Source organism: Phyllobates terribilis, unplaced genomic scaffold (assembly GCF_046119375.1).
Source record: "Phyllobates terribilis strain yellow unplaced genomic scaffold, ASM4611937v1 Scaffold_8__6_contigs__length_399053987, whole genome shotgun sequence".
Taxonomy (NCBI): Eukaryota; Metazoa; Chordata; class Amphibia; order Anura; family Dendrobatidae; genus Phyllobates; species Phyllobates terribilis.
Window position 1 is genome coordinate 145,447,636 of NW_027362768.1, and position 22,407 is coordinate 145,470,042.

A 22,407-nucleotide genomic window follows, 5' to 3' on the forward strand; every position below is an offset into this window, starting at 1 on the left:
ACATTAACCATTGCATGTCTATAATAAAAAAAAAAACTGCTTCAGGGCTTGACATTACTATTATTATTATTATTCTTTTACAAGCAATCTATTTCCTACACTGCGGACTGATAATATTGCCGCAGTCACGGAGAGCTCTCCCTCATATGAATGTCTTGTTGTTGTGCAGCCATATTCTTTTCAAATTATCCCAAGCTCCCTAATCTCCTCCCAGGCTCCTAATGATGAAGTCAGTAATAGGATTGGGGTATTAATTTGGGACAGTAATGCCAGCTGCATGGCTTATGGGTGAGGGGTGACCTTGTGGGCTGGCCAGCCTGTGCTGGCTTTGATCTGATCTCTAGGGAACGTGAGTTGGCTTTTCCCGGAGTGGCGTAGTCCCTCTGTGGGACGCCGATCATCCCCTGGGCATTTTTGGGACACAATGGCAGGGGCACTGGATGCAGTATTGGCTAGAGCCAAGGATGTGTGCAAGAGGAATGGCCTGCTTATTCTTTCGGTGCTTTCTGTAATTGTGGGATGCCTCTTGGGATTTTTCCTTAGGACGAGACGTCTCTCTGAGCAGGTTAGTATTATGCAACGTGAGGAATGGATTGTGTATTTGGAAGGGATTACAAATTTGCAAATACTCTACTAGCAGAATACTGACGTGCACTAGATTAAAATGGATGTGCGGACAGTTGCGTGTACATATAGTTACTTGAAAGGGGACATTGCCACCAGAAAGAACTGTGCGGTCTACATATAGGACAACTTCTAATCCAATTTTTAAAATATGTATTCCTCTTTATTTAATAATTTTGAATCTCCATGTAATGTATCTGTATCTATATTTTTCATATTCCTCTCCCCAAAATTGTGAACATCCCAATTATTGTGATCAAAAATGTCTGGGTCTTAATTATTTAGGGTGGAGCTTGAAAAGATGATGACAGAACGGGGAAATGTCATTTCCAAATTTAGAGATTTAGGAAATGTGACTTTTTTTATGACACGCATGTCGTCTTTTACTGTGATCCATTGCAGATTTAAATTTAAAAATGTTTTTTATCTTTTACAATTTTATGTCATTGAAACAATTTGTAATCAGATCTTCTCCCAAATTTTGCAAGAATTACAACTTTGCATTTTGTTTTTTTTACTCAAAGTTTTTCATCTTATCATATAATGGTCATACATGGTAAAGCCATACACAGTGAGATATCAAATATATATATAATGAGGGATATACTATTGCCACACTGCCAAAAATGCTGCCAACACAGCTGTCCACAGCACACATCAGCTCAAGGAGATTGCCCCACATATTGCATTACTGAGCGCTTATGACCTTCTGCAGATCTTGATATTTATCAAGATATAGTGCGGTTCTCAGAGTAATCATTACATTGGGCCAAAATATTGTACCGTGCATGCAGAGCTCCATACAATACAACAGATTTTGGGACACGCTGACAGTGTCTCATAGCGTAGATATAGTTGGGTAAAGTTGGACACAATGGTGTATGCATTAAAAATAAATAAATCTGGGTCTTAAAAATGTGAAAACTAGTTACCGGTTTAATCACTTATTGTATGTTCGTTAGGTCGGCAGAAGAAGGTCATCCACGGCCATCATTAGAGCGTGAGATGTCCGACCCCTCTGTGCACCAACAACAAGATCTCATAAATCACTTAACTATATTAGGGCCGTCACGTGAAAATAAATGTGTGAACGATTTCTCCTCTAGGGTTGTTCTAACCTGACCCTGATGGACCTCTCTTTGTCTTATGTTGTACAGGAGATTAGTTACTTTCAGTTTCCTGGAGAACTTCTTATGCGGATGCTGAAGATGCTCATCCTACCCCTTGTGGTATCGAGGTAAAATAAAATATTGTTGTGTCTCCTTCGTTTTTTGGGGCATATTGGATTTTTTTTTTTTTTGCATTTTTGCGTTGTTTATATATTTTTTGCAAAATTGTAAGATGTGATATTGTAAAAGATCTGGAACACAATAGCATTGGTGTCTCTTGCACCACAACTATGGAACCCAATAACTATGGTGGCTGGGGTCAACTCACACCATCCAAAAGTATCAGTTTTGTATTCGCACTGTAAGAACCATGTATAACACAGAGCTCTTTCATTATTCCTAATCTTAAGGGATGGGTGGTTATATGAGCGGCCATTGGATTGCCAGGGGTGTATGGTATAGGCAAATGATGGATCAATTTTGATTTCAACCACGGTTTCGATAGTAATTAATAACTATGTTCACCTTTCCACAGATTTTTTTGGGAACGTGCTCATCGGACAGCACACTGTTCCAATAATAACTAGCATGCCCGTGCAACAGGCTCGGTTTGGCCCATAAGGGAACAGTGAAATTCCCCGGTGGGCCTGTGTGCAGACATGAGCCCTCAACCTCACTGTATGGGCAGTACTTGGCATAATTCACTTGATTCACTTGGTACATAAAAGCAGCATATTATCATTCATTTACCAAAATACCCAGTTTATTATTATATAGAGGTATAGGTAAATTTGTGAACAAGGGTAGTGTAATATTTGCATGCAGGTGAATAATGGGCCCCTCAAAGTCACTGTTACTGGTAGGCCTTTGGCATCCCAGTCCGACACTGCCTGTGCACACCAAGAATTTTTCACGTCTTGATGAAAAAAAAAACGCAGCGTGCACTCGTCTGTTCCGATTTACAAATCAGACCAGAGCAAGTCAATAACAGACATCTCCCAATATTGTTGGGCTCAGCATCCCTTGCAATGAACAGTAAAACTGGGTGTATGCTCCACGGCTTCATTGGCGCATTTGTGCATGGCCAAGGAGTTTGAACGCTATAGATCAGTTTTAAAATGAATTTTATGATCATATGAAAATCTATAAGCTACGAAAAGGGGCTTGTTAGAAAGTATATAAAGGGTTCAGTAAAGATATTTTGCGGTTTGGGGGTGCCTGTGGAAGCCAAAAGGTTCCCTTTAATTAAAGGTTACCAGTAACATATGACAAAATTATTTCTTCAATTTAAAATGTGTCCATAGGCTTTATATATTCAGTTTTAAATCAATTAAAGAGAGTCTGTCAGTAAGTTCAAGAGCCCAAAAGGGATATATGGTCATGCTGCAATTGGAAATGTAAATCCATCGGCACCTTTATATCTTCTATGTGTTTCTGCATTCCCGAAAAATTAGTGTTTCAATTCTTATGTAAATGAGGTGTTTAGTTCTCTGGGCCTGAAAGAGCACTTAAAAGGTCACTGCCTTTAGGGCTTGCTCCCTGACCCAGCACCAGCCTCTTTAGCTTGATTGATAGGACACTGTGTGATATCCGGCACCAGGCTGCCAATCAAGCTAAAGAGGCTGGTCCTCAGCGGAAGAACAAGCTCTAGTGCCCATGGCTTGATAAGTGCTCAGTCAGGCCCAGAGCACGTAACATCTCATTTTCATAGGAACTAAAAAGCTAATTTCTCGGGAATGCAGAAACAGATAGATATAAAGGTGTCGATGGATTTACATTTCCATGGACTGCATGCCCATATAATCCATTTTGTTTTGAGGGTTCAGAGGGCGGTTGACTTTACTGACAGATTCCCTTTAAATGCATTTCCCAGGGAATACATATAAATGACCTGTGCTTAGAACAGATCATTAATTTTGATCCATAAGGTCCAATCACGGAAGACAGCTGATCAGCACAATGAATCTGCATGTCTTCTTCAATGTTTACATAGGCAACAAAGTAATAAAAATAAAATATTACTAACCTTTCCTAAGACCATCAATATTGAAATCCCTTTAAAGCTGCAGCATTCACCAAGGCACAGGAAGAGAGTGGGCATTGTGTCCCTTCACTCTGACGCGCGTTTCGCCTTGCTTCTTCCTGGGGTGGCCCGGCTGCTGCAGGTAAATTTATACCAACCTCTATTTTTACTTACATCTCGGGCATGGTGATGGAGGGTGATCGAGAGTTTAGGCAGGCGTCTTAAAGGGGAATCATAGAATTTTTAATAAACCTTTTGACTGTAACATATTGTCACCCCTTAATCTGACACTATGCCATATACTTGATTAGTCACCAAGTATCAAATGCCGAGTGTGTCAGAGACATAAGAGAGATGACACCGGGGAGATCACGCAATATCTCGCTGTTGCCGTCACTCTGTCAGGATTTCATCAGGGATCTGCAAGCACTCAGTCCCCACTACTCACTATGTAGGTATCGGCAAGCGACCAGTGAGCGTATGGCGTCACACCTCTGGATTCCATTGCATGGAATATGTGTATACGCCCCCTATATGGTCACTGTCCGCTTCACGATAGCCCAATTATTATTATTCTCTGCCACCACTGGCCAGATTTGAAATATAATACAGGCCTGGTTGGACGCCTGCGTTCTGGTAGCGTATATGGCTTCGGGGTAGGGAACGATTACAGGACAAAAGAAGCAGAACTATTAAATTTTATATTTAATCCCAAAGGGAGGCAGTGTTATGAAAAATATACAAAATTTTACAAATGGACATTTACAATACAGAATAGACAGTTACATAAAATAAACAGGATTACAGAAGAAACTTACTATAGAGTTTGCAGGGACGAATCAGTATAGCTGGAGGAGGGGCTCCCCAATTTGATTTGAGGTTTACCAAACGCGATCCCTTGCTTATAGTATCTATACCCCCCTGGAAAAGAATGCTCATCTATCCTCCGTGGACTCTTTTATGCCTAAGGGAAGATCTGCCCACACACCCCGTGTGCTGACATCACGGGGCTGGACTTTAGCCTGCACATTTTATTTAAGATATCTGGTTCTTGGGATAACTTATCACTGGTTGATCCCAGAAGCCCAAAAGTGATACCATATTTTCTATTGTGATTTTACCTTCATTTAGAGACCACACATGGCGAAGCTGCAATCCTTTATTCTTGTGCTCTTGTGCTACAGCTCCCCGGAGGGGCTTAAGGCTATGAAAAAATAAGCATCTTTTTCTATGGCTGACCCTGCCACTAAAAACATGAGTCCCCTTATTATCAGAGTTATGGAACTTGAACTATTCCATATTTCGGTGCTGGGCGTCCTGGGACCCTCTATTAATTTCCCTTCTTGGTCCTGGGAAGCAAGCTTCAACAGCTACGTGTAAATTGATTGAAAGACGGTGTCTAATCATCCCCTGCCGCTGCCAGGGGAGAAAGACCCTCACATTTTAATTAGGTTATAGCTTTACAACTCACTTCTGCTGTAGTTGATAATTTGCGGAGACACAAATACTGGACTGTCAGCTCTTCTGTTGTGACAAATGGTAGATAAGGCAGGGGTGAAGAGAGGTTTGGGAGAAATGGTTCATATTTTCTCAATATCTCCCTGACAGAGTGTATTTTGTGTTCCTTTTTTTGAAGCATTCCCTTATACACTTTTTTATGTCTTTTTATTAATTTGGATTAATAAACTATTTATATTTTAGTTATTATGGATCTCTTCTATTCTTGGGTAAAAATTGGGTACCTTGGAAAATAGGTTGTTACATTATTGATTGAAGTGCCATACCTTAATAATTATGAACATTGCTGGTAATCATTTTTATATATAATGTTTGGAAATTCTAAGTTTAAAAGAGGAAAGTCTTTTGTACATGATCCTCCTCTCTTATCCAGTGTAAAAAATGGCTGCAAAGAGTATCTCTCATTGCACAGGCAGTCCATTAATGTGAATGGGCACTGTGTAATGCTTAATTTCCTATATGGTGGCGCTGCAGGGATATATAACCCAGCCAGGTTTCCCCTATAGACTACAGCTGGGGGTCTTGGCATGGAGATACTCTGAAAATCAGGTTATTGTTAGATAACCCTTCTAACGGTCCATGAAACATGGACCGTGCTCGGATCGCAATACCAAGCTCAGAGGGTCTCCTGATCTGAGGCATACAGTGGCTTGTGAAAGTATTCACCCCCTCCCTCTTGGCATTTTTCATGTTTTGCTGCCTCACAACCTGGAATTTCACTGTATTTTGGAGGGTTTGCATCAGTTCAAGTAAAGAACATGCCTACAACTGTGAATATTTGTTTTTTTTTTTATTGTGAAGCAAAAAACAAATAGGACAAAAAACTGAAAACTTCAGTGTGCATAACTATTCACCCCCCTATAGTCAGTACTTTTGTAGAGCCTCCTTTTGCGGCAATTACAGCTGCAAGTCACTTTGGATAAGTCTCTGAGTTTTCCACATCTTGCCACTGGGATTTTTGCGAATTCCTCAAGGCAAAACTGCTCCAGCTCCATCAAGTTAGATGGTTTCCTCTGGTGAACATCAATCTTCAAGTCTGACCACAGATTCCCTATTAGATTAAGGTCTGGGCTGTGACTAGGCCACTCCAAAACCTGTAGACGTTTCCCCATAAACCCCCCGAGTGTTGCTTTAGCAGTATGCTTTGGGTCATTGTCTTGTTGGAAGGTGAACCTTTGTCCCAGTCTCAAATCCCTGACAGACTGAAACAGGTTTTGCTTAGGAATATCCCTGTATTTTGCACCATCCATCTTTCCCTTGACTTGACCATTTTCCTTGTCCCTGCTGCCCTAAAACATCCCAACGACATGATGCTGCCACCACCATGTTTCACTGTGCGGAAGGTGTTCTTGGGTTGATGAAATGTATTGGTTTGGCCCCAGACATAGCTGTAGCGTCGGCGTCCCTGCCTCCTGCTAGGCAGGGACGCAATTCCCCTCACCTCTCCGCTCCGTGCCCGGCGTCTTCCTCCCGCTCTGCTGGCAGTGCGCGCTGCTTCCCGGCCACTGTGCTTAGGGAGGCCGCGCGCGCGCTCCCCCTCTCTTAAAGGGGCCGCGGGCGCCGTCCTAAGGAGTCCCCGGCCAATGGCCGGAGGATCTCACCATATATAAGGCACCTCCTCCAAAATGGAGGTGCCCGAGCAATGTTGTTGCAAAGCCTATCAACTCTGCTTCAGCCCTCAGGTCCCGTTACCAGTTACCTGCCTGATTCCTGCCTGATTCCTGCCTACCTGCTTGCAATCCTGTGGTCCGACAGTCTGCCTACCAGCACCTGCCAGTCTGTCTATGGATCAGTCCGCCTGCGGACCAGGAAGTACTTGCCAGATACCTGCCTGATACCTGCCTGCCTGTCCAGAGACTCTTACTCGCTCACCTGGGAGCACTCACCAGCTACCTGCCAGCTAGCCTACCTGGAGGCTCAGCCGTCACTTGCTGTGACCACCTGCCTGTCCAGAGACTCTTACTCACTCACCTGGGAGCGCTCACCTGCTACCTGCCTGCTAGCCTACCTGGAGGCTCAGCCGTCACTTGCTGTGACCACCTGCCTGTCCAGAGACTCTTACTCACTCACCTGGGAGCGCTCACCTGCTACCTGCCTGCTAGCCTACCTGGAGGCTCTGCCGCCACTTGCCGTGTCTACCTACCCGCCTTCCCTGGGAGCCACCCGCTTCCTTACAAGGACTGCCCCTTGTATAGTTGCTCTGAGGTTCCACCTCCCAGACCCGTTACAGTTTGCTCGGGCCATGGAACCCGGTGGCACCCAAGCTCCCTCGCTCTCGGACCTATGTCATGAACTTTCCCGTCAGAGGTCCCAACAGGAGTCCATCCTGAGTCACCTGCGTAGTGTTAACTCCCGCCTGGACACATTTACTGCCTCATCGGGAGCTGCCTCCACTCGCACACTTACTACCCTGGCACCACTGCTGCCCATCAATACCATGGCATCTCTTCCCGGTCCCCGCCTCTCCGCCCCACCTCGTTTTGGCGGAGATCCCGTCCAGGCACGGGGCTTCATTAATCAGTGCACTCTACATTTCGAACTGTTGGCACACCAGTTTTCCACCGACCGAGCCAAAGTAGCCTTCATCATGTACCATCTCACGGGGGAGGCGCTGGCTTGGTTAAATCCTCTATGGGAGAGAGGAGACCCCCTGGTGTCCAACCTGCCAGCCTTTCTCACGGCTTTCTGGAAAGTCTTCGACGAACCAGGACGGAAGACTTCATCCGCCTCATCTCTGCTACGCCTCCGTCAAGGGGGTCTCACCGTGGGCCAATATGCCATACGGTTCCGTACCCTTGCTTCAGAGCTTGCCTAGGATAACGACGCCCTGGTGTCCGTCTTCTGGGAGGGTCTGTCCGGCCGTATTAAAGATGAACTCGCCGGTCGGGACATTCCTACCACTCTCGACGACTTAATAACGCTTGCCACCCGGATTGACATCCGGTTCCAGGAGCGCACCAAAGAGGTCACCCGTGAGAGGAGGTTTCCACGCCTTGCCCCTACCTTCCAGAGACCCGTCACTTCCTCCGTTACTCCCCAGGCGCACTCACCCGAGCCTATGCAGGTCGACCAGACCAAGATGGTCAAAACCCGTCAAGAATTACGCCGTGCCGAGGGGAGCTGCTTCTACTGTGGCAGTAAGGAGCACCGGATCCGTTCCTGCCCAGAGAGGTCGGGAAACGCCTGTGTCTAGGATCGCTCAGAGAGGTCGCCCTAGACAAAAATAAACCCTCTCCATCTCTGATGCTGTCGGTCTCTATCATCTGCGGAGAGAACCGTTATTTTGAACTGGCTCAACTTGACTCTGGAGCTGCCGGAAATCTCATTTCTCAGTCCCTTGTAGAGAAATACCGCATTCCCACCAAACCTCTGGCTGTACCCTTATCTGTCGCCACATCCCATCCAACTCATCACCGAATCCATAACTCTGCAGGTGGGAATGTTGCACTCTGAGAGCATCTTCTTTCATGTTCTGCCTGGACTCTCTCACGCCCTCTTGCTAGGCCTACCTTGGCTTCAGAAACATGCACCCGTGCTTGATTGGCAGACCGGAGAAGTCCTTCGCTGGGGACAGGACTGCCATAAGACTTGTTTAGTTCCCGTTCATCCTGCCCGTCCTTCTCCTTCCCCAGCCAATCTACCCGGCCTACCGGTTCCCTATTGGTCTTATGCGGACGTCTTTAATAAAAAAGAAGCAGAGACATTACCCCCTCATAGACCATATGACTGCCCAATCGACCTGATACCCGGCGCCACTCCTCCCCGTGGGCGTATCTACCCTTTGTCCGCTGCTGAGACCCGATCCATGTCTGAATATATTGAGGAGAATCTGGCCCTGGGATTTATCTGGAAATCTACCTCCCCGGCGGGAGCAGGCTTCTTCTTCGTCCGTCACTGTATAGACTATAGAGGCCTTAACCAGATCCCAGTGAAAAATAAATACCCCCTTCCGCTCATTCCTGAATTATTTGACCGTCTGAGGGGGGCTAGAATCTTCACCAAGCTGGACCTCCGTGGGGCGTATAACCTGGTCTGTATCCGTCAGGGGGATGAGTGGAAGACGGCATTCGACACCTGGGACGGCCACTATGAATACCTTGTAATGCCCTTCGGTCTCTGTAACGCTCCCGCTGTCTTTCAAGAGTTGGTCAATGACATCTTCCGTGACCTTCTCTACTCCTGCGTGGTGGTGTACCTGGACGACATCCTGGTCTTCTCTCCGGATCTTCCCACTCACCGGAGGGACGTTCGTCAGGTCCTGCTCAGGCTCAGGCAGAACCACCTCTACGCTAAATATGAGAAGTGCCTCTTTGAGCAGACCTCACTTCCGTTTCTGGGCTACATAATCTCTCAGACCGGCCTACGAATGGATCCTGAGAAACTGTCTGCCATCCAGAACTGGCCCCGACCAGAGGGGTTGAAGGCTATTCAGCGGTTCCTGGGCTTCGCCAACTACTACCGCCTCTTCATACCGCACTTCTCTACCCGGACTGCCCCTATCTCTGCGCTCACCCGTAAGGGGGCTCATCCCAGAGAATGGCCGCCCGAAGCAGAGGAAGCCTTCCTTTCCTTAAAACAAGCTTTCTCCTCCGCTCCGGTGCTGCATCTTCTGGACGGCAACAAACAATTCTTCCTAGAAGTTGACGCTTCCTCCTCCGGAGCCGGAGCGGTACTTACCCAAAAGTCGTCTTCCGGAAGAATGGTAACCTGCGGCTTCTTCTCAAAACTTTTCTCCTCTTCTGAGCGCAATTATTCTATAGGAGACTGAGAATTATTGGCTATTAAGCTGGCACTGGAGGAGTGGCGTTACCTGCTTGAGGGGGCTCTTCACCCGGTAATAATTTACACGGACGACAAGAACTTGGCTTACCTCCAGAGCGCCCAGAGACTTAACCCGCGCCAAGCCCGGTGGTCCTTGTTTTTCGCCCGCTTTGATTTCATTCTTCATTTTCGCCCGGCAGACAAAAACATCAAAGCTGATGCCTTGTCCTGATCCTTTCTGGTCTCTGATCTAGAGGAGGAGCCTAAGCACATCATTGACCCCGCCAGAGTTATGCAGGTGGCCCCCGTGAATCTAAATCGTCTTCCTCCCGGTAAGACGTTCGTAACAGTACCTGACCGTGAGAAGGTCCTACACTGGGGTCACTCGTCTAAGCTAGCTGGCCATGCTGGTCAGAAAAAGACCCTCCAGCTTATTACCCGGCATTACTGGTGGCCTACCCTGCACAAGGACGTAATAAACTTTGTTTCAGCCTGTGTGTCCTGCGCCCGCAACAAGGTTCCGAGACACCTGCCAGCCGGTCGCCTCCTTCCTCTTCCTGTACCTGCTGCCCCGTGGCAGCATATAGCTATGGACTTTATAACGGATCTCCCTGTCTCTGCTGGTTGTACGGTCATTTGGGTGGTCGCTGACCGCTTTTCCAAGATGGCTCACTTCATTCCCCTGCCGGGTCTCCCGTCTGCATCTGAGTTAGCTAAAGACTTTATCCATCATGTTTTCCGTCTTCATGGTCTACCTCTCCACATTGTATCCGACCGAGGGGTTCAATTCACCTCTCTCTTCTGGCGAGCCATGTGTAAATTGCTGGGGGTCACCTTGGACTTTTCTTCTGCCTATCACCCACAGTCCAATGGCCAAGTAGAGCGGATCAACCAAATTTTAACCAGTTTCCTCCGGCACTTTGTTAATGCTCACCATTCTGACTGGGTGGATCTTTTACCGTGGGCCGAATTTTCCTACAATAATCACGAGAGCGAATCTTCCTCCAAATCCCTGTTTTTTGTAGTCTTCGGTCAGCATCCTCGGATCCCGTTTCCCGTCTCCACTTCGGTGGACAGTCCGGCTGCGGAATCTCTCGTTAGTGAATTTTCCTCCATTTGGGAGAGTACCCGATCCGCACTTCTTCGGTTATCCGAGCGGATGAAAAAACAGGCTGACAAAAGACGTCTAGATCCACCACAATTCCGTCCTGGAGATAAAGTCTGGCTCTCGTCCAAATATGTCCGGCTCAAGACTCCTTCCTACAAGTTAGGGCCTCGGTTCATCGGCCCACTGGAAGTTATCAAACAAATCAACCCGGTGGCCTATAAATTGAAACTCCCGGCCAACTTGCGGATTCCTAACTCCTTCCATGTATCTCTACTCAAACCCGTGGTACTTAACTCTTTTTCCAAGTCTACAGGTACGCCTCCTGTTCCGGTTTCCACTGAAGACGAGTTTGAGGTAGAGAGCATTCTGGCCACCAAAAGGGTAAGAGGAAAGACCTTTTTTCTAGTAGATTGGAAGGGGTTTGGTCCTGAGGAGAGAACATGTGAGCCCCGGGAGAACATCCATGCCCCTCTTATCCTTGATAAATTTCTCTCTGGCCTAAAAAAGGGGAGGCCTAAAGGGGGGGTACTGCCTGATACCTGCCTGATATCTGCCTACCTGCTTGCAATCCTGTGGTCCGACAGTCTGCCTACCAGCACCTGCCAGTCTGTCTATGGATCAGTCCGCCTGCAGACCAGGAAGTACTTGCCAGATACCTGCCTGATACCTGCCTGCCTGTCCAGAGACTCTTACTCGCTCACCTGGGAGCGCTCACCAGCTACCTGCCTGCTAGCCTACCTGGAGGCTCAGCCGTCACTTGCTGTGACCACCTGCCTGTCCAGAGACTCTTACTCGCTCACCTGGGAGCGCTCACCTGCTACCTGCCTGCTAGCCTACCTGGAGGCTCAGCCGTCACTTGCTGTGACCACCTGCCTGTCTAGAGATTCTTACTCGCTCACTTGGGAGCGCTCACCTGCTATCTGCCTGCTAGCCTACCTGGAGGCTTAGCCGTCACTTGCTGTGACCACCTGCCTGTCCAGAGACTTTTACTCGCTCACCTGGGAGCGCTCACCTGCTACCTGCCTGCTAGCCTACCTGGAGGCTCTGCCGTCACTTGCCGTGTCTACCTACCCGCCTTCCATGGGAGCCACCCGCTTCCTTACAAGGACTGCCCCTTGTATAGTTGCTCTGAGGTTCCACCTCCCAGACCCGTTACAATAGCGTTTACCTTGGTGGCCAAAATGTTAAATTTTGGTCTCATCTGACCACAGCACCGTTCTCCATACATTTGTGGAGTCTCTAACATGTCTTTTGACAAACTCAAAATGAGCCTTACAATTTTTGTATGTAAGTAAAGGCTTTTTTCTGCCCACTCTTCCATAAAGGCCACCTATATGGAGTCTACGGCTTATTGTGGTTGTATGGACAGATACTCCAGTCTCTGTTTGGGAACTCTGTAGCTCCTTCAGGGTTACCTTTGGTCTCTGTGCTGCCTCTCTGATTAATGGTGAGTGTTTTGGTGGGCAGCCCTCTTTTGGCAGGTTTGTTGTGCTACCATGTTCTTTCCTTTTGATGATAATGGATTTGATGGTGTCTCCGGGGAATCATCAGAGATTGGGATATTTTTCTTTAACCCAACCCTGACTTGTACTTCTCAACAACTCTGTCCCTGACTTGTTTGGAGATCTCCTTGGTCTTCATGGTGTTGTTTGGTTAGTGGTGCCTCTTGTTAATGGTGTTGCAGCCTCTGTGGCTTTCAGAAAAGGTAAAGTGTATATAGTGACAGACATGTGACACTTAGATTGCACCCAGGGGGACGTCCTTTCACTAAGCATGTGACTTACGATGGTAATTGCTTGCACCAGAAATTTTTAGAGGCTTCATCGCAAAAGAGGTGAATACATATGCACATGCCAATTTTTAGTTATTTGATCCATAAATTAAATTTTTGCCTATATTTTTCTCACTTCACCAACTTAGACTATTTAGTGCTGATGCATCACACACAAATCGGATTACAAAAATATTTAAACTCAGGTTGTAATGTAACAAAATAGGTAAAAAGCCAAGGGAAGGAGGGAGGTGACTACTTTCGCAAGCCACTGTATATAAGGCAATTAGCTCAAGTCAAGAGACGTGGCGATCAGGCCAGGTACTTGTTGTCCAAATGAAGAAAACATTTTTTTTGCTGTGTTTCTGTCCTAAGAGCGGAATAGTGCCCAAATTTCTTTTTCAAGTAGTGATCTCCAAGCATTTTACCATAATTTTTTCTACACTCTTGTAACCCCAAAGAATACAGAAGCAAAGTGACATTTTGCTGCCTCTAATCATTGTGATCCTCTTTTTTTTTTGCTTATAACTGTATAATGGGCGACTGTATACAATGTTGTCTGTAACTGGCACATTGGAAACATGAGCATCTGGAGACTCGGAGGGGGAGACGGATAAAGACTAAGACTCATTTTAATCTATATATTAATTACATACAGCAATCCAATACAACATGAAGATACTAACCCGTAAGGCAGATTAATAATATCATGGCGGTATTGCAGGAGCAGCTGGTCTAAACTATACATTAATATTATCATGCAATTCGATAGGCTGTTTCATCACAAAATATAAGGAATATAGGATACCGCTATATAGATCAAAGTGATAGAAAGATGCATCTTGATCTTTTATATATACTCCTAAAGGTTTAGATACTTGCGTACAGACTATAGAGAAAGTGGAAACTCCATTTGCAAACACGTGTTTCGGGTGTTTGCCCCTCTTCAGTGCAAAGCAGGAGATCTGATTTGGCTGGGTAAGAGGGCTCTGACAGAAGTAAAATTTCTCCTTGTCAGGCATAGGGTGACTAATAGGCCATGCAGTGCTCATTTGGGAATTTACATATGCAAGTGCATGGCTGCGTTTGCAGTTTCTGTTTTGACCTTTTATCCTGAGTCAGATGGCAGGACTTTTTAATGGTTCAATATTGACTTTTAAGATTGTTACTTCCAAAAGATGGCACTAGAGTTTCCATTCTCTTTCTTTCCAATGTGGCTATTTGCATATTTAAATTCCCTAGTAAGCATTTAATGATCTGTAAGTCTCCCTCCCCTCCCTGGTATCTCTGCTCCGCTTCCTTCCCCTGGGTCTGCTGCCCTCTGTTGTATTCCACATCGTGTTTTGCAAGGTTCGCTGCGTGGGTCAATCACATCATCTCCCTTGGCAAATTACGGGCCACTAAGACAAACATCCGTGTCTTAAAATGAATACTCTAGTGTTTGTGTTTGGTGTGCTTCTGGAGCTTTAGTACCTGGATTGTCTCAGCTGTTCAGTGTTGGCCACTCTCCTCTGCTATATATGCTCGCCTCTGGCATTTAGGGATTGCCAGTGTTAGTTCTTACTGCCTCGCTCTGGAGTCGGAGGTGTAGTTCATGGTTGGAGTTGGATTTGGAGATTGTTCAGGAGATTGTTGCTTGGAGTTTTGTCTGTGTGCCCATCTTCATCCTTTCCTATTTGGTTTCTCCTTCTTTTAACTCCCCTGTGTCCCACTCTATTGTTTTGTGTGAGTATTTTTTATGGTTGGTATTTTCATTTATCCCTATCCGTTTTCTTTTGTTTGTCTCGTTAGTGTGTTCCTATACACTTCAGCTTCCCACTACCCTGCATGGGGTGAGGGGACAGATAATGGTAGATATAGGAACATAGCAAGGCACGAGTACCCGGCGTCTCCACCTTCAGGAGTAATCTGGGGGACAGGGATAGACTAGGGCGCCCCTAGGTCTAGGGACCTGGTTAACGTCCAAAATCCCAACCCCAACGTGACAGGTTGATGATATTGTGTGAAAGAAGGATTAGGCACTTGGAATTTCAACATTTGGTCCTTTTGTTTTCAGAACAGATAAGCCACCATCAGAGGTGAAAAAACGTTAGCACGTGGCCGATCCTCAAGCTCATATACACTGCTCAAAAAAATAAAGGGAACACTTAAACAACACAATTTAACTCCAAGTCAATAACATTTCTGTGAAATCTACCTGTCCAGTTATGAAGCAACACTGATTGTGAATCAATTTCTCCTGCTGTTGTGCAAATGGAACAGACAACTGGTAGAAATGATCGGCAATTAGCAAGATACCCCCTATAAATGAGTGGTTCTTCAGGTGGGGATCACAGACCATTTCTCTGTTCTCATCATTTTGCCTGTTGTTTTTGGTCACTTTTTCATTTTGCCATTGCTCTCACCCCTAGAGGTACAGTAGCATGAGGCGGTGTCTACAGTACAACCCACAGAAGTTGCTCAGGTAATTCAGTTCATCCAGGATGGCACATCAGTGCGAGCTGTGGCAAGAAGGGTAGCTGTGTCTGTCAGCACAGTGTCCAGAGCATGGAACAGATACCAGGAGATGTGGAGGGAGCCATAGGAGGGCAACAACCCAGCAGCAGGACCATTACCTCCTCCTTTGTGCAAGGAGGAACAGGAGGAGCACTGCCAGAGCCCTGCAAAATGACCTCCAGCAGGCCACAAATGTGCATGTGTCTGCACAAACGGTTAGAAACCAACTCCATGAGGGTGGTATGAGGGCCCGACGTCCACAGATGGGGGTTGTGCTCACAGCCCAACACCGTGCAGGACACTTGCCATTTTCCACAGAACACCAGGATTGGCAAAGTCGCTACTGGCGCCCTGTGCTCTTCACAGATGAAAGCAGGTTCACACTGAGCACATGTGACAGACGTGACAGAGTCTGGAGACGCCATGGAGAGCGATCTGCTGCCTGCAACATCCTTCAGCATGACCGGTTTGGCAGTGGGTCAGTAATGGTGTGGGGTGGCATTTCTTTGGAGGGCCGCACAGCCCTCCATGTGCTCGCCAGAGGCAGCCTGACTGCCATTAGGTACTGAGATGAGATCCTCAGACCACTTGTGAGACCACATGCTGGTGCGGTTGGCCCTGGGTTCCTCCTAATGCAGGACAATGCCAGACCTCATGTGGCTGGAGTGTGTCAGCAGTTCCTGCAAGATGAAGGCATTGAAGCTATGGACTGGCCCGCCCGTTCCCCAGATCTGAATCCGATTCAGCACATCTGGGACATCATGTCTCGCTCCATCCACCAACGTCACGTTGCACCACAGACTGTCCAGGAGTTGGCGGATGCTTTAGTCCAGGTCTGGGAGGACATCCCACAGGAGACCATCCGCAACCTCATCAGGAGCATGCCCAGGTGTTGTAGGGAGGTCATACAGACACGTGGAGGCCACACACAATACTGAGCCTCATTTTGACTTGTTTTAAGGACATTACATCATAGTTGGATCAGCCTGTAGTGTGTTTTTCCACTTTAATTTTGGGGATGACTCCAAATCCAGGCCTCCATTGGTTAATAAATGTGATTTCCGTTGATGATTTTTGTGTGATTTTGTTGTCAGCACATTCATCTTTGTACAGATCAAAGTATTCAGTGAGAATATTTCATTCATTCAGATCTAGGATGTGTTATTTGAGTGTTCCCTTTATTTTTTTGAGCAGTGTATATATGAGGTTCAGTAGAGATGGCTGTCGTTTCGCTATCTCATGAGTATGTCCAGTTTTAGAGACCAAAGGAATTGAGAAGCTGTGGAATAGGATATTAAACTACTTTATTCACAATTTCCAGAATTTTTTTTGTATTATTTCTGAGAAATATGGAAACAAACCTAACATCCAGCAGAGGGCAGCAGAATAGGGACATGTTAAGCACTAGTATGTAAAATCCTTAAAACAGTGCCAATTGTGCCATGCTTTTGTAACTGTGTCAAATGGCAGAAGACACGACCAGCATGACATGTACAAAGTATGAAGGAATCCTTAGTGCAGACCATGGACAATGATATATGTTTGGCACCAAAATTATAGCTTTGTGCCCACAAAAACATAGAAATATACTCCATTCTTCAACCCCCTATTGCAAAGTGACATTTTGCTGTGCATGTATGTAACTGTGCCTGCACGGTCATAAGGTCAAGGAGAGATAACTGAGAGCTGATCTGTAAGAACCGCTCCTACGCAGGCTGAAGCAGTGCGCCAAAGCGTTACATAAATGCCCATTCATTTGAATGACATCTGTGTAATGCTGCTTTAATAATCCGGGCAATGTGTGGCCGGCCGAGGCTTTCTCCTGCAATGACAACTGATTGATGGGAAAGTAGACAGAAGGACTTTAAAAACAAAAAAGTTTGTCTTCGTGAAACAACCCATTTAAAGGGTTAAAAATGTTCCCTTTAATCAGCATTTCTGCTATTAAAAAAACAGAATCTTAGAACTTCCCTTGTCATTCTATTACTTCACATTGATAAAACACACTATGGTTATGGGACTTGGGAAGTTTGAAGCCTAAATACATGTTTTGGCCACATTCAGACGTTCAGTATTTGGTCAGTATTTTACATCAGTATTTGTAAGACAAAACCAGAAGTGGAACAATCAGAGGAAAAGTATAATAGAAACACGTCCCCACTTCTGATTTTGGCTTACAAATACTGATGTAAAAATACTGACCAAATACTGAACGTCTGAACATTACATGACCTTTAAGTCATTGTACAGGAAGATGATAAACGTGATGTAAGGCGGAGTTCACACGATGCGTATTTAATGCGTTTCCGTGGCGTTTTTGCAGTTGCGTAAACGCTGCGGAAACGCATGAAAAACGCATGGTAGAAGGGCAGCAATGTTCCCCAATTGAAATCCGCATGTGCTGTGCCCATGATGCGGATTTTTCCGCAGCGTAAACGCTGCGCTCAAAAATCCGCAGCATGTCAATTAATTTTGCGTAAACGCGGCGTTTTCGCCGCCATTGACTTGCATTAGAACGCGAGGTCTTATGGGTATAGATGCAGGGTCGGCTCCAGCTTTAAATCTAATTCCCGGTGGGGCCCATCTTTGCTTTCAATTTTTTCTACAAGAGCTATAACTTTTTTATTTGTTTGGTTGTTAGAGTTGTATCAGGACTGGTTTTTAGCTGTACGAGCTGTAGATTTTATCATTCTCATTTTGGGATCCATACGATTTTCCAATCTTTTCTTATTTCAATATTTTGGCAGGCAAATTGACTAAAAAACTGTGATTTTACTTTTTCTTGTTTTGTTTCAATGTTCACCATATGGGATATATATATATTCTACCAGTTTGAACAGTTCCACGCTTTTTTGTTAAGATTTTATTTACATTCCACGAAATGTGTGATATGAACCTATACTGTATATAGACAGCGGAGTAGGTGGATTATGTATTGAACACGTCACCAATTTTCTAAGTAAATATATTTCTAAAGGTGCTGTTGACATGAAATTCTCACCAGATGTCGGGAACAACCCATCCAATCCACACAGGCAAAGAAATCAATCCATAGATGTCCATAAATTAAGTTATGTGTAATAATGAGGAATGACAGAGGGGAAAAGTATAGAACACATGAAGAAAGAGAGGAGCAAAAAGCCATGGAAAGAGATGATACCAGCTGAGATCTTTCAGTATTCAGAAAGCAATCCTGCCACAGAGTGAAAAATAGTATCAGCTGGTTCAACTGATGGCCTATAGAAAGGTGTCTCATTACCAAGTTGCCACACAAGAAACATCTGATAATGGGTAAAACCAGTGACCTGTCTCAAGACCTTTACAACCTTATTGTTGCAAAACATACTGATGGCATTTGTTATGTCACAATTCCTTCCTTTTCTTAACATTTTCATTGTTTTTCACACTTTTTGGAGTTCTCCTATGGTACTTGAAACCACTGATCACTTATGCTTATACAAAACACTTCAGAACTGCAATATAACAGAGTATTGTAAATCGTAGGCAGGTAGAGGCGTTGGGAGGGATACCTCCCTTACCATCTGCAACCCTAGCAAATGTTGCAGGTGGAAGTCTGGTCTGTGTGGGCCCCCCTTGTTCAGGTTCGTCAGCTGCTGACACTTGTCCTGTAATAGACGACAGGTTTAGTTTTTATGATGGTGTACTGTAGAGCCGCCATATATATACTCCAGGTGTTGCCTAGCAACCGGTGTCAGTGGCCGCCATAACTTCAGAAGGGCATTGTAAATGTTGGCACTTGTATAACTACTTTAGACTGGGAAGGGGAAATGTGTGTCCTCTTTGTTATATAATATTACCCATTTAAGCTCCTTGAATACATCATATACTCTGATGTAACCAGAACCATGTGTGCGTATGTGTCCGTGAACCTGAAAGATGGATGTTATGAGATGGTGACGAGGAGATGGATGCTGCTTATCTTCCCCACAAGTAAGAATTATGACTCCAGCATTGGAGAATATTACCACAGTGACATCATCCCTATTTTTCATTTCATTTAATTTATTTTTTATTTTTTAGTCTGAGCTGGACACCGTTGTAACGACTCCTCAGCTGTGAGAATTTTTACAGGTTTTTCATGGTCTGAATGTAAACACGAACATTTTTTTTTCCACTGACAGCAGAGATCTTGAAAATGAGGAGCAGTTAAAGGGGTTGTCCACCTTTGGAAACCATCTTCTTTTCTTACTCAAATGTATTATTTTGGGCTAAAAATATAAATTTTTGCAATCAGGTTTCATTAAAATTTTGCACTGTTTGCCTTCTGTAGCCCTTGTGTTGCGCTGTCTATTTCTGGCTGCAGAATGGGTTAACTGAGAATCTGTCAGTGAGCTGGTTCTGAGGGTCTGACAGGAGAGTTTACACATAGTCCTCCATACAGTATAATGGCCCCACATAGTGCTCCATACAGTATAACGGGGCCCACATAGTCCTCCATACAGTATAATGGGGCCCACATAGTCCTCCATACAGTATAATGGGGCCCACATAGTCCTCCATACAGTATAATGGGCCCCACATAGTGCTCCATACAGTATAATGGGCCCCACATAGTCCTCCATACAGTATAATGGCCCCACATAGTCCTCCATACAGTATAATGGCCCCACATAGTCCTCCATACAGTATAATGGCCCCACATAGTGCTCCATACAGTGTAATGGCCCCACATAGTCCTCCATATAGAATAATGGGCCCCACATAGTCCTCTATACAGTATAATAGGCCCCATATAAAAAAAAAAAAATACTCACCTCTGCCCGTTTCCCTGCTGCTCCAACTCTCCATGGAGTCTTCAGATCCTCTGCATATCTCGGTACAGCGGACACGTTGTAATGTCGTCATCGTGTCCGCTGCATTGAGACGTCAGACGCAGAGGGGGAATGATGGGAGAGGGAGGGTCAGCTGACGATCCCTCCTCCATCTTTGCTCTCAACTGTATTGGCATCTAGGTTGTCTAAATAGTTGATGCTGGGCGGGGGACCCGCTTAGCGTCACCGACCAAGTATACTCGGGGGACCCGCCCGGCGTCGCGAGCCAAATATACTCCCCCTTCGGGCCAGAATTTGATATATGTGCTTTAGGCTGAGTACACAGATGTAGTGTGCACCTAGCCTTACCGTCACTTTGTCATTGCATTCAGCTTCTGTCTTGCTCCTTGGATTAGTCGATACCTGTAGACCCTACATCCTTCTCACAGACCATCTGCTCTCTTGGTGATGTCCTGTGACTGTGACACTGCTTCCCCAAGGCACTTGCCTTCCCCCAATCAATGGCTGTTCTGAGGACCACCATTTAGAAATCTGAATGACAAAGTCCATACCTCCTTGTGGAGATTTAAGGTTTATTTCCAAGATAGTAAGTTATCCCTATACGGTAATTAACTGATCTCTGGGATTTAAGTGCAGGAAACCCCATCATTTCAGCCTGTAACCAGGCTCCCCTCCATTCATTGTCTACGGTACTGCCAGAGAAAGCCGAGTTCAGCGTTCTGCTGCTTCTCGCATCGAGAAAGTGTTAAGGAAGCATCTACCCCCAATGGAAAAAAATCTGAGCAAAAATTGACTTTCTTATCCTCTTCATGTCAATTGTTTATATGGATTTGCGTCACAGATTTTTGCATTGCTCCGCTGGAAATCCGTGCCAGAATTTGTATTTAGATTTTGCTGAAGATTCACCCCAAAAAATTTGTCTTAGGGCTCGTGCCTAGTACAATAATACTTTTAGGAAAACTGAAAGAAAATATGTGGAAGGAGCCAATAAGGAAGCAAATGAAATTAGAGTTACATTACTGGACTCCTTCAGCCGGCTTGTACCACTTATTTTGTTAGACTAGATCCTTCTTTGCAGCCAATTATTTGTGTTTTCTTGTTGCTACTACCAGGCATCTAAAACAAAAAATAGCTCATTTGTCCAAGTGCATTCCAGACCAATGTTATGATATGGGCTGTGCACTTGAGCAATTTTTTCCTTGGACAGAGCCGCTCTGGGAAAAAAAATGCTGCATGCCCTAGTTTGATCTGATATTCGGGTGGCACTCAGCCATGCAAGTCAATGAGTCCATTGAAAACATTGGACTGCACTCGGATGACATTTGAGTGCAGTCCGATTTCCGCGGACTAACAGAATGGAGAAAGATGGAGACATTTTTTTTTTCTCCATCTTCTCCTCATCTGAGAAAATCAGATCGCATGATGATCACACTCTGATCAAATTGTGATATGCATAATCAACTCAATTTTCTCAGATGAGACAATACACAGCCATCTGCACGAGCCCTTAGACTCCTAAACACAATCTAGCCTTCACCTGTTTGGTTGCATCTCCGATAGCAGAAAACCATATTTATGAAATCCCTGGACCTTTTTTTAATGCATATGAAATAAGGGGAGCTTCAACATCACAAAAAATTGGTGGAAAACAACAACAGGTCTCAGGACATTATTTTTCTCTTATAAGAGCTAAGCAGTCCCCTGAGATGCTCACCTATAAAGCATTTGTGGCATATCTTGTGGCTATGCTATAAGTGCCTAATATGTGAGTACCTGTTTAAACTGATGCAGGGGCGGACATACCATTGTTGCAACCTGTGCAGCTCAAGAGGACCCATTGGGACTCAAGAGGTGATTGTCCACTGCTAGCTCAAAAGCAGGTGGAATTGTGCATGATGATGATGATTATTATTATTATTATTATTATGCATTGCTTATATAGCGCCATTAATTCCACAGCGCTTTACAGACATTATCATCACTGTCCCCATTGGGGATCACAATCTACATTCCCTATCAGGATGCCTTTGGAGTGTGGGAGGAAACCGGAGAACCCGGAGGAAATCCACGCAATCACGGGGAGAACATACAAACTCCTTGCAGATTTTGTCCTTGGTGGGATTTTAACCCAGGACCCATATATTGTTCTTGCACAGGGGCCCGTTTCTGTCTGTGTCCGCTCCTGAGCTGATGTATCAGCAAAC

General features: G+C 45.3%; 1 protein-coding gene across 1 annotated transcript in view; it reads left to right on the forward strand.

The window, feature by feature from the left end:
• Nucleotides 1-238: 238 nt before the first annotated feature.
• Nucleotides 239-22,407, forward strand: part of SLC1A7 (solute carrier family 1 member 7) — a 101,551-nt gene continuing 79,382 nt past the window's right edge. The window contains exons 1-2 of the mRNA XM_073642631.1: nucleotides 239-565; nucleotides 1,782-1,861. Coding sequence (XP_073498732.1) covers nucleotides 425-565; nucleotides 1,782-1,861 — 221 coding nt within the window. The 5' untranslated portion in view covers nucleotides 239-424. The remainder of the gene's footprint in view (nucleotides 566-1,781; nucleotides 1,862-22,407) is intronic.